Below are 13,771 nucleotides of genomic sequence, written 5' to 3'. Positions count from 1 at the left end.
AAAAAATGGCCGAAGCTACGCCTGTATCAGGATAACTACTTAATGAAACTCTTCCAAACTTACTAAGCGTACTGATCGCAATCTTACTATAGATCGGATAAACCACGCTTAATAAGTCAATACTAAATTTCTATGCGTCTGTCTGATTATATTTTACTAAACGTTCTCTTTTGAGTGCAGCTCCTCTTATTAGTTTGGCAAGACAAGAAAAGCGATTACTGCACTATATGCATGCAAAAGGACTATAGGCTTAAAGTCGCGCATAGTACAGTGAGTATACACTGCAGTTGCGGCCAATCCTTTTCTACAGAACCTCTGTTTGGTGGCCAGCATTGGAAAATACGGTATACAAGAGCAAAATTAAAAGGGTACAAGTACAAAATCCGAAGGGTCACAGAAGCGATGCCTTCTACCCCAACCAAGATTCTATTAAACCTTCCCCCCGTAAATACTTCTGGCAAATTTCATGGCTAATTGCAATGCAGACTCAATACATACGAACCCTGCAAAGATTTCAGATCTGGGCACTCGGCAAATTTCAGAACACTTCCGAGAGCACATAGGTAGCTAAAGCACAGCTCCACAAATCTGTTTGAAAATAATGTTTCCACACGAATCTTATAAATACATGAATGGGATAACATTAAAGACATTGACCCAGGGTAAGTGGCTATCTTTACTCTCGACTTAAGATTAAATAATTAGGAGGGATGGTCAGAAGTGCCGCAACACTTCTATACTCTCTTCTGATAGTCAAAGTAGCAATTGAATGTTGAGCTATTCTTAATAAACTGTCTAAGCGGTGCATCACGAACGGGGTCAGAGTTCCTCGACATAGAAACATTCCTGAAAACAACATCGCGGATGAGCTGGATACAAGGGGATCTAATCTTGAAACAATCAATTCTGCCCACGCTTTATATTCTGGCTACGCTTTATTCTCAAGCAAGCTCTGGATCAAGTCGGCCTATATCAAGTCAACAGTAGACGGACCACGAAGTTCACTGTCGTATCTGCAGGAATGAGAAGGAGATGCGGAGCTTTGAAAACTTTATCTGCCATTGCCCCACTCTTGCCAGAACGCGATATAACAGTTCAAACTCAATACTTCCTTCGATATCTTGCAGACTTGGAATTGGCAGCTATATTAAGTAAGCCATTTTATCGTTTATTCAAGAAATGAAGTAGCTTCACCACATTGGGATTACAAGGAGAACTTGAGGCCAAATTAGTAAACACAATGAGCCTGCAGGCCTAAGCGGGCTTCTGTAGAATACGAAATTTAATATCGCTGATCCATATACATAAAACAAAAAGTCTCATTAATTTTCGATTGACACTTTTTAACAAGTAAACAATTTATTTCTTTACCATGAGAGAATGGGTTCGAATCCATTTTTTTTCTGATAACAGTCACTCATCGGCAGGCAATGCCAGACCTCCGATTGTAAAAAACCATCTGCTGTTCAGAGGCGTGGCATACAATTCTATGGCCCGCAGACAAAAAAGCAGACAGAGTGATTGACTCCCCTTCAGTACTCGAGAAAATTTATTGCAATATTCCTCAACGAAGCTTACGTAATTATGATACTTTCTGATTGGGCACGGTTAGAACTATTTAGTTAGTTAGTTTATATTTGCTTATTTCCTTAAAGAAAAAGCGCAGAGAAGGTTGCTAAAAAGTTGCGTGATTTGTATGGTGATAAAGCCTTAAAAGAAAGACAGTGTCGAAATTGGTTTATCAAATTCCGTTCTGGAGATTTTTCACTTAAAGATGAGCCCCGTTCAGGTCGGCCAAGTGATGCCGGTGAAGACGTTATCAAGGCTTTAATCGAATTTGATCGTCATGTAACTTTGCGTGAGATTGGAGTTAAAGTTTAATATACCAAAATCAACCGTTCATGAGCATATAAAAGAGTCAGTCTTGGGTATTGATATTTGATCTGCTTCAGAGGAACTAAACGATTAATTCGGATGTTTACTACCAACAATTCGCCAAATTGAATGCAGCCATTAACGAGAAGCGACCAGAATTGATCAATCGCAAAGGTGTCATTTTCATCAGGATAAAGCTAGACCGCATACATCTTTAATCATTCGTGAAAGACTGAGGGAGCTTGGCTGGGAACTTTTGATGCATCCACCATATAGCCCTGACCTTGCACCGTCAGACTACCATTTGTTTCGGTCTTTGCATAACTCCTTAAATGGTAAAACTTTCGACAATGACGAGGCTATAAAATCGCACTTGGTTCAGTTTTTGCAAATAAAGGCCAAAAATTCTATGAGCGCGGAATAATGAATTTGCCAGAAGGATGGTAAAAGGATATCAAACAAAATGGAAAATATATAATTGATTTAAGTTCATTCTAAGTTTTAATAAAAATGTATTTACTTTCTTTTATATATATATATACATATATATATACATATGTATATGTATAATTGGCGCGTACACCCTTTCTGGGTGTTTGGCCGAGTTCCTAATCCTATTTGTGGTGTGTCTTGATGTTGTTCCACAAATGGAGAAACTTACAGTTCTAAGACGACTCCAAAGATGGTTCTTTATGACGAGCTTTTTTATGGGAGAAATACACTCGGAGGTTTACCATTGCCTGCCGAGCGGTGACCGCTATTAGAAAAAACTTTTTATTCATTTTGCTGTTTCACGGAGATTCGAACATACATACATACGTACTCCGAATGGTAGTCGCGTACTAAACGTTCGGCTACGGTAGCCACAACTGAGTTAGAAACTAGCTATTCATTAATTTTCTTTCTTCTGATATAAATAAATAAGTAAAAAATATTTAGTCAGCAGTAACAACGTACTTCTTATACGAAATCAATTACAGACCAACAGCAAAAACAATTACTTATTTTCTCTGTCTCTCGCCATACAAATCTGGATAATTGTGACTAACAAACTTCAATTAAATGTATACATTTACAGTGACCTGATTTCCAGATAAACTTCCGGCGGAAAAAACGTGAAACGACGTAAACTGCGAACGAAGCGAATTCAACTCGGTTTCAGTACAGCATCGTCAACAAACGTAGATGACGAACAAAGTGCACACTAATAGTTATTGTAGGCCCTTGTTGACGGGCATATATCTATACATACATACATACACGTGTATGCATATACACAAACTACTACACATTTTGGGCAAGAGCCATAGCTAAGGGTGTATTCGTACTTTGCAGCTACGGACTGCTGTTGCTGGTGTTGCTGGTGCTGCAGAAAGTGGAAAAATCAATAAATCGACCTTGAGCGCTTTTCGAACTTGCAAAAATAGTAGTAAAGGGAAAATGCTAAGCGAGTATGTGTAAACGTGCTTAGGTGCACATACATATGTACATATGTGAGTATTGTTGCAATTTTTTCGGTGTACTATAGGCGAAATGAGCGAACAACGCAAGGAAGGAAAATGTAAATGAAATAGGAGTTTGGGTGCAAAGTAGGTTCCCGAGTTAAGTAAAGTTTATAATGAAGGAAATAACAATTTTTTGCAGCCAGTAGTGAGTAATACAGTGTGAGAAGTAACTGTTTATTACATAAAAAAACGAACCCCGACTATTCTAAACTGGCTTATGGGGGCGCATGTTTAGCGCAACTGCTGTATGATTATGCAGATTATCACAGCGATTTCTATGCACACTTTTATTCCTTTGCTGTTTTGAGTTTTTTCAACGTTTTGAACCTTGAACTTTAAGTGCTAAGTAAATGGGAAATGGTGGAACTATTTACTTATTTCCTATATTATTTAAGTGTGATTATTTCTGCGAAAATGTCTGCGAGGCATGGAATTAATTCTAAGAAGTGATTAAATGCAGTGGTAATGTGGAGGTTACGATTTAACTGCTGTTGGTGCAATTACATGCATACACACGCATATGAATATCGGTTTTTCCGAAGTAATGTTAAATGTGAACTGAATATTTGAAATACCAAAAAATATTTTGTACCTTTTAAAAATTCATTGATTTAGTTATTATATTCCCATAAATATAAAGGTTTTTATAGACTCCATAGTATAAGCAGTAGGCACCAAGTTGTTGCGAATCATTAAAGTGCCTACTATTAAAATACCGAAGTCTTATGCTGTACTACTGATAAAAATAAATAAAATGTATAAAGATTTCGTTTAGAAATAATACAAAATTCGATTTGGAAGAAGACAAATCAATAGCTAAAGAATTCGAGAGCAATTCAAATTTATTGAAGCCAGTAAGTCCATGAGAATTAGGTAGGTTGGCTGTCGCAATGACACACTTAGACCTGCCGTAGATCCATTGTGATACAACTAGAACTTATCCTTACACTATGGGTTCCTTTTTAAACCATTCTGTAGCGTTTATAAATGAGCAAAGCTTCGTTAGTTTTAGATGCGCTATATCCGCTCGCTACATCTGTTAAGAATGCAGTACAAGAGAATTGCAAACAAAAATATGCTTGTATGTAGCTCTAACTCTCTCTAATAAAAATGATACTGTAGATAAGAAAATTGGGCCTAGAGGATGCAAAAGGCTATTGAATTCGTTAAAGTTTTAAAAACGACAATTGTAGTACGCGAAAAAAAAAATAAATAAATAAATAATTGGCGCGTACACTTCTGTTAGGTGTTTGGCCGAGCTCCTCCTCCTATTTGTGGTGTGCGTCTTGGTGTTGTTCCACAAATGGAGGGACCTACAGTTTCAAGCCGACTCCGAACGGCAGATATTTTTATGAGGAGCTTTTTCATGGCAGAAATACACCCGGAGGTTTGCCATTGCCTGCCGAGGGGCGACCGCTATTAGAAAAATGTTTTTATTAATTTTGCTTTCACCGAGATTCGAACCAACGACCTCTCAGTGAATTCCGAATGGTGATCACGCACCAACCCATTCGGCTACGGCGGCTGCCAAAAGTGTACGAAAAGTAAACAGTAATTTCGAAGTGTACGCAACAGCACCTAAGCTAAAATGGCGGGGTAGAGACTTAAAACGGACCCACGAACTCGCAGTCCCCGGTACCACTGTGTTAAGATCAGCCGGTGTAGCTGATATATTTGAGAATTTTGTGAATACTATGGTTTGACAAATCCTGCAGAAACTTCTAGTCCGGTCTTTTCTCAACAAAGTTCGGGGTTTAAATAGGTTTTAAATAGTCTAATTTACATTTTCATTCATGCAACTTATACAGTATGTAATCATTGCAAGCTATTTGATGTGAATAGGCCCAAATGGCCAATAAGAAAGACTACAAGCCTCGAAACTGTACGCCTGGCCTATTCCAAAAAATTGGACGTTTCTTAAGTTATATTCAGATCATATGGCGTTGGTAGTTTTGCAGCCGGCGTCAAACCATCATCAATGAACCATCTAAAGAATTAGAATTTAGAGTCAGACGCTACTTTTACACCAGTAATTTCAATAAGAGTGGTTAGCAGAAGCCCATCCATCTGCTCTAAGCAGGTATTAGGGAACCACAGTTAGGGAATTAAAGATAATAATGCTTAAAAGAAAAACGTATTCAAATAGCGAATGCCTGCCTGAATAGCAAATTTCCGAGTGAATCTCTTTAGTAAAAAGCATATCAAAACATACCATTCGATGTCACTACAAATTGCAGTACTTTGCATTTGAAAGAAACAGAAATCAAAGCAAACATTTGAGAAAGAACGAAGTCAATCGGAATGAAGATACATAATTTGATATTAAGGTTATTATTGGTGTAAAGTAAGGACACATCAATGTATTACGTTTTCAAAGGATATTCACTTTGTTCTCTAATCTTCAAACGACCCTTAAGTATCAAAATTAAAACTACATTAAGTACATGCATGCATATTGTTAATGAATTAATGAGCTGAGCCAGTAAAATCTAGATCGCTAACGACAACTGGTATATTGAAAATTATAGCACTTAAACATGATTATTTATATTAAAGCAAAGTAAATAATCGCAAACCAAGTCACAAGGTTATGTTTCATTTTCTGATATATCTAATATATATACATATATATACCATATAATTGGCGCTCGTATATATATATACTATGTAATAGATAGTTTTTTATCAGTGGTTTTTTTTTTGTCAGAGGACGTTTGCTATATTGCCTTCTGAGTAGCCACCGCGTTAGAAAAACACTTTTTCGTCATTTGGTGTTTCATGCACGAAACTTCAAACCTGTGCACTTCCGAATGGAAGTCACGCATCAGCTCATTCGGCTAAAGCGACCACTTCTACATCTAAAATATTGTACTATGTCCAAAATCTCTTTTTGTTCAGTTTTATGTAACTTTTATATTTTTTACGGACCGCAAACCGTTAAATATATGCGCTTATCCTCTAGAGGGTTCGGATATTACAGGTGCATATCCATAAATAGTTGTCCCTGTTTTATTGGCAAATGTTGGCAACCCATTAAAAGGGCATCATCGTAGGCTTTTTCGACGCTTTCGCAAACAAACGACCGCACAACGTGAAAGTCGGCCTCGGCGTGAACGTACTAAGCAGAAGTATTTTGGAGTATTTCTACCAGTGTTGACCATTTAACATTAGTCGCCAATGTACGTAAAACAATATTTTCCGGTTACTCTCAGCTGAATGAAAGTTAGAAACTTTCAATATTTGCGTAAAGTTCTGACCACCGAACCATCCTCCACTAAACATTGTATAGACGATGTTATAAGTGTCTATAATAAGTTTTCAGACAAATAAATGCCTGCATAATTTTCATTGTAGCAGTATTTAAATACACATGTGGGGACCCCCATCTTACAGTACAACACGGCGTATACGCAACATACCTACGATCAATGCTCAGTGATGCTGTTGCCGATTGCTTCTTGCTATAAGATACTCCTTATATTATATTTATACGTGTGTATGTATGCATATGCGAAGTGAATATACATTATATGGTACGTTGCGTAGGCTTCTATACTCCGTTGACCTGACCTACTTTTCAAACAGCTTCTATACCCACCACTTTAACCATCAGTATCAACTTTGCTGTTAAATTGAAACAACTGTCGCATTGCCAATGGCGAAAATACACGTTTTACTTTGAGTTCATCGAATTAGGAAAATATACTACCATATGTACAAATCATGTGTATGTTATTACTGAACATACATTGCTTTAATTTAATGAAACATTGTTTTGCCTTTTTTAATTTTTGGTTATCAGGCCGATAGCCTCTTCGACAGTTGCCTTACTTCTGGAATGCAACTATTTATTGTAAACTTATATTTCATAAAAATAAATAAATTATTTAGCTTTTGGTTACTTTAGCTCTCAAGTGCAAATTTCAATAATTGAATATTTGCTCATTCGTCTTGCTTTTCATTTCATCGTTCACTGTAACATTTGGGTGTGATTAAAATTCCTACAGTAGGCGGTACGAAATACTTCTCAATGGTTTTGTACTCTTCGGTGTTAAGAATCGAAGTAAAGCCTATCTGAAATTGACTAGTTACTTGTATAGAAGAGGAGCTATAATATATTTCAAATTTATTCAATAGCATTTATCGAAAAGGCAAAGAATTGAAGAGGATTGAATTACTAGACGAGGATAAGTACCTTCTTTCATCAAACAGTCAACGCACTGTTCTCACTTCACTGTTGATGGGTGGTTGAGAATCTTGTTTACTAGAAATCAGAAAATGCTTGCGCTAATAAGCTCTATTTTGGAAATTGCGCAGTAATGGAGGCTTACTTTATGAATTTCTAGTAATATCCATAGTAATAAATGGCACAAAAAGGATGAACGCCGACAGCTGCACATGATATGTGTTGAAGAGGAAACATCCGCGGAAGATTTATTGAATTTGCCGCCTTAGCGTAGACGAATAATATAAACTAAGGAAATAGGAGCTTTGCACATCGATAGTGAAATAAGATTAGATACAAAATAAAAGCTTAGTTAATGGGACAATGATGTGCGCATGTATACGAGGTTGGTTAAAAAAGTATCTCAAATTTTGAACTTTCGCACGTTACGCATATTCGAATTTCGATTTTTTTGTGTCGATATGTTGGTACTCATGTCTCTTACTAATGCCGACGAGTTCGACCATTTTTAATGTTCAGTTAATGGTTGACAGCCGCTTTGCTTGCACGTATTTCGGCTCATCTTCGATTTTTACCTATTCAAAAAGATGGATCAAAGAACATGTATCAAATTTTATGTGAAAAACGAAATTAAGTGCGCGAATGCATTCCGAATGTTGACTGTGTCATACGGAGAAGCTACTTTGGACCAAAGCAACGTTTATCGGTGTTCTCAGAAGGCCGAGAAGATATGAACGACGAAACGCGTGCCGGACGCCCTAGCACTTCAACAACAGACGAAAAAAATGATGAAATGAAGAAAATGGTATTGGCCAATCGTCGAATCACTGTTCGAGGAGTTGCTGAGGACCTAGATATATCGATTCGCTCCTGCCATTCGATTTTTTCAATGATTTGGGCATGAGACGGGTCGCCGCAAAATTCGTACCAAAACTGCTCAATTTCGACCAAAATCAGCATCGCATGATCATTGCTAATGAGATGTTGGACTCTGTCCGCGACGACCCAAATTTGCTCCAGAGGGTCATAAGGAATATTACCTGCAAGTTAAGTGCAATTTGCGCGAAGCAATCCGCCAGAAACGCGCGGATTTGTGGAAGAACAAAAATTGGCTCTTGCATCACGATAACGCCCCTGCTCACACATCGTTGCTTGTGCGCGACTTTTTGCCCAAAAACAACCCCACCGTATTCCCCAGATCTGGGTCCCTGTGACTTTTTCTTGTTTCCGAAACTGAAGAGGCCCATGAAAGGACGACGCTACGCTACGATTGACGAGATAAAGACGGCATCGAAGGTGGAGCTGAACAAGATAAAAAAAATGATTTTTTGAAGTGCTTCGAAGATAGGAAAAAACGTTGGCACAAGAGCATAATATCTCATGGGGATTACTTTGAAAAGGACAAAATAGGTATTAATGAATAAATAAATAATTAAAAAAAACACAAAATTTGCGATACTTTTTTAATACACCTCGTACGTACTTGTATAAACAGAATACTTCACACAGAATTTTTATCTGTGCAAAAAATAAATAACAAGAAATCGATAAACATCCATAAGACGCTCGTTAAGCAGCTTGCAACCATGAGGCTGCTAAGAAGCTGCAATATTAGCTAAAATCAAGCGAAAAAAGAGGAATGCCTTCCGCAGAAATTGCAAGAAGGAAGTTTTAATTGCCTTAAATCGAGTTTCACGCTCATCAGCTGCTCAGATCGATCAACTTTGTATGAGCACTACCGATAGTTTTGGACATTTTTTTATGTTAATTATATCTCCTATATTCCACCTTTGCGGTTCAATCTTTGTTTATCGCTCCCGTATATAATAATATTAGTATTTACGGAAATAAGGAGGATAGTCATTGTTGAATTCCCAATCTCAATTAAGATATTTTCTTCAATGTATTAAATAGTGGATTTCTTATGCCAAGTAATTTTTGGGATAGTATTTTTCGCATTAACTTTATTCAAATTAATTCTTTCTTTTATAAGAAAAAAAATTAAATAAATACAAAAATATGAAAAAAAATCATTTAAACGAATGCATCCCATTTCCCTTTCATCATCTTTAGAATTTATTGCCGTTTCCATATATAGTATAAAGATGTCATACGGTGTTTTGGCTTTAGAGTTGCTGATTTTGATTCTTCAAATTCCTAAAGTTCAGTTTTTGCTACAAATAATTAATATGAAAGAAAATGGAGACATGAAAGTTATTATATTTCAGCGCTCACTTCCATGAGCGACAACGCAAGTTCTGGTCGCCTTATTCAGGTCACTACACCAGAAATGGTCACGATATGATAATGGACGATCGGAGGGTGATGCTCAGCGAACTTGAGTAAGCTACAAGCTTATCATGGGGTTTCAGTTCTGCATAAATATTTGTATATACAACGCCTGTCTGCAGGACAGGATTATTGGCAACAAATACAGTGGTTTGACAACTTCAAAGAGTAGTTTGGTGCTGTTCAATCGCAATCGGATACGGCATTTGCGCCGTTAGGTAATGAGAACAAAACATATAATTAATTCATACAAGATCAGGACGGAAGGCTAGGGTAGGTCTGCCGGCTAATGAGATTGGACGACATAGTTTTTGGGGATATGCGTGGTGGTAATCGTACAATATTACAAGAATTAGGGCCCAAATGGCTCGTTTATCTAGCAAATTCTCTAGATTCAACTCTTTGTGTTTATTTCCTGTGTGATTTGGTGTAGAGAGTGTTTGACCGAATTTAAGTGATTTGGTAATAAATACAAATTGGAAGGAGAAATATTTATTTATTTAATGCATTATTAAGTAAAGTGCATCGAGCTAAAAGGATACCATGTTGAAAAAGAAAACGCGTTTCAACCGGAAAGAGCGTATCTTCCCTGCTTTAAGTTATATTGCGAATTCCACGTGGGCAAATCATTCTCATTCCCAGAATAATTGAATAATTTATTTACTAAAAAACAAAAAAATAATAATTTTGAGTGATGGAAGTGTTTAATTGGACCTTCACGTGCTCCATTGCTTGTCTGTTTGTATACTGTAGCTATTTTTGTCATGAGAATCAAATATGATTGATGTACGACACCATTTGCAAAAATGATACATCTTCCGATAGGGTAACTATTGGGTTGGGAAATAAGTTTATAGCGCTTTTATATATTTTCTTTTATTTTATTTTATAACGATTTGTTTGCTGTTTGGCAAAGGGTAAGTATTCATGCGATAGAACTCTTTCTGCTGTACGAAACTATTTTAATTATATTTTTGAGTTATTTAATTTTTTATTAGTTTTGAGGCTTAGAAATTGAATACCCAAGAGGCAAAATTTAACATTTTCGATACCTCCTATTCATTGCTTTTCATCGAGGTCAAAAAGCTGCCGAAGCTGCCCGCAACATTTGCGACGTGTATGGTGAAGGTGTCATAGGCGAGTCTACAAAACGAAAACGGTTTGAAAAGTTCAAAAATGCCCACTTTGATGTCGATGACACGTCCCGCAGCGGAAGGACTTATGAATGAATGATGAAGAACGTCTCAAATCACGTTTGAAGGAAAACCGTCACCAAACCAGTCGTGAATTGACAGAAAAAACTGAAAACGGAACTGCGATCATGAAACGATTCTCAATCACCTTAATTCAATGGGATTTATCGAAAAATTACAACGAAAAAAAACAAAGAAAGTCAAATGGCTTCTCAGCATCTCGTCCGCCATCGCGCAACAGCGCTTTTTGTACCGAATCGTCACGGGAGATAAGAAATGGGGCCTATAAGAGTACACCAATATGAAGCAAAGAAAGGAGTGGGTGGCGCCAGGAGATACGCCAAAGCCGAGAGTCAAGCCCGATATGCATCCATAGAGGATTATGATATGTGTTTGGTGGGACTGACAGGGTAAAGTGCACTGAGAAACGCTAGAAAAGAATGCCACGATTAACAAGGAGCTCTACATTGTCCAGTTCCACTGCGTGAATAAGGTAATTCGACTGAAAAGACCTCATCGACATGGTTGAACCATACTCCCTCATGGCAACGTCAGACTCTATGTTGCACAAGTCGTCAAAGCCGCACTCAAAGAGCTCGAATAGGAGGTCCTTCACCATCTGCCGTATTCTCCGAACCTTGCACCAACCGATTACTATTTTTTCCACTTTCTGTCAAACCATATGAAGAGCGTTACCTTCGACAACAAAGAGTTCCTTAAAAAACAGGCTTAACAACTTCTTTGCTTAAATAAAAGCCCACACTACGAATTTATTCCGTAACCTAATAATTTTGCGCCACCTTGTATTACAAACAATCCCGAAACAATATTTTATATGTAAAAATCTATGAATTAAATATACTCACTCTGCGATTATTGCCGAAACTATTTTGCCGACCTAGAGACTCTTCAGTACTGTACTCTTTTTGAGTTTGTGATGATGATAGACTTGGAATATTTGTAGCGACTGCTACTTGCGATTTTGTGGAACTCATAATCACAGTTCATTTAATTAAATTCTGTAAATAAGGAAAAGGAAACTATTTTATATACTAACTAAGGAGCATTCATCGTAAAAATTAAAAAAAAGAGAATTTAATTATAATAGTATGAAAAGTGAGTGTTAAAATTTATGGCATAAGCACAAGCATTCAAATTTACCTCAAGTGTTAAATTACTGCAATTTCACAACTATTTGCAAAACTTTATTTGTGGCAATAGAAAGGAGTTTTTACGTTTTTCACTATACAACACCATTACACCCATTTTGCGTGATATTTACTTTTCTTTTCCTGTTCTATGCTTATCTTTCGTTTTTTGCCTCCGTTCAGAAATATGGATTGATGGAATTCATTTTGAATTTAAATTTATCATTATAAGCGAGTTGGCAGTGCAGCGTACAGAAGAATTCGATTTTGTACACAAAAGATTTCAATGAACATTTTTAGGGATTTTTGTGCTGTGATTGGTGATTTGGTGATTTGTTATTTATTACATATTTTTCATTACAATTATTTATTATTTTATTCGCTGGAGTAACTCCAAAATCACAACTTTAAAAAATATCCGAAATATTAGCAGATTTCATAAATGAACACAAGTCGAAAACTATTTCTCTTTTCAGGAAATCTCGAAGGTTTTCGCGGATTGCGACTAATTTATAAAAAAAAAGTCACTAATAGATTTTAGTAAGTACATATTATGTAAAATTGAAATTTTTATTCTATTATTCTTAGATGTAACTTTCTGATTTGGTTTTTCAGGGAAAGGGAAAATTATTATCACAATAGCGCATCACTACAAATTACAACAATAAGTTTACGTATATTTTTCTTGGGTTGTAATTTTTCCTTTTTTAAAGCTCTTTTGCGTTAGACAAATCGTTTTTTTTTTTTATTTTTACATCGTTCTTTATAAACACTGTTTATTTTGTTTTTTTTTTTTTTTTGTTTTTCTTTTGCTTTACACAATTATTTATTTTTAGTTGTTTTGGATAGTTCCATATACACAGATTTTTTATTGTACACCGAAAGCACCCATACTTGACTATTGGCTAAACTTAATGTCTGTTGTATAATCTGGAATTCACAATGAGTAATAAATAATCAATAAAAAATATTTCTGTATGCTTGGAAAACAACAACAGTAATGCAATTGCACGGTGAAAAGATTTTTAATAGTTTGGCACATATCAGGCCGTTAGCCGGTTCTCAGCGAATTTGACAGAATCTGCTGATGGGCTGACGTAGCAGGGGTAATGAATCGGTTTGTTTACGAAAAAATTAAGTATGTGTTAGTGATATACGAAAAAAATTAACCAATGTCATTACGTTACCGTCTGAAGAACGACTGATTGAGAGCGCGGTAATAAATTGAGGAGCATAAACATTATATGTATATAAATGGGTGTTTGGCCGAACTCCTCCTCCTATTTGTGGCGTGCGTCTTGATGTTGTTCCACAAATGGAGGAACCTACAGTTTTAAGCCGACTCCGAACGGCAAATATTTTTTTTATGAGGAGCTTTTTTATGACAGAAATACACTCGGCGGTTTGCCATTGTCTACCGAGGGGCGACAGCTATTAGAAAAAACGTTTTTCTTTCTTTTGCTCTTTCACCGAGATTCGAACCTATATTCTCTCTTTGAAATCCGAATGGTAGGCACGCACAAACTCATTCGGCTACGGGGGGCGCCATAAACATTACGAATGCCAAAAACAAAC

General features: G+C 36.6%; 1 protein-coding gene across 7 annotated transcripts in view; it reads right to left on the bottom strand.

The window, feature by feature from the left end:
- Positions 1–13,771, bottom strand: part of LOC129240183 (protein encore-like) — an 85,265-nt gene that overhangs the window by 31,339 nt on the left and 40,155 nt on the right. For 5 of the 7 annotated variants that reach the window (XM_054875789.1, XM_054875791.1, XM_054875793.1 and 2 more), the window contains 2 exons: positions 12,210–12,507; positions 11,915–12,067 (listed from right to left, as the gene is read on the bottom strand). The exons of 1 other annotated variant lie outside the window; for it this stretch is intronic. In XM_054875789.1, the coding sequence (XP_054731764.1) occupies positions 11,915–12,043 (129 nt within the window). In that variant the 5' untranslated portion in view covers positions 12,044–12,067; positions 12,210–12,507. Of the gene's footprint in view, positions 1–11,914; positions 12,068–12,209; positions 12,508–13,771 lie in introns of those variants that run through there. One more of the 7 variants, XM_054875788.1, reaches the window with a different exon arrangement.

The sequence above is a fragment of the Anastrepha obliqua genome, chromosome 3, assembly GCF_027943255.1.
Source record: "Anastrepha obliqua isolate idAnaObli1 chromosome 3, idAnaObli1_1.0, whole genome shotgun sequence".
Classification (NCBI taxonomy): Eukaryota; Metazoa; Arthropoda; class Insecta; order Diptera; family Tephritidae; genus Anastrepha; species Anastrepha obliqua.
This window is presented reverse-complemented; position numbering and strand designations above follow the sequence as displayed.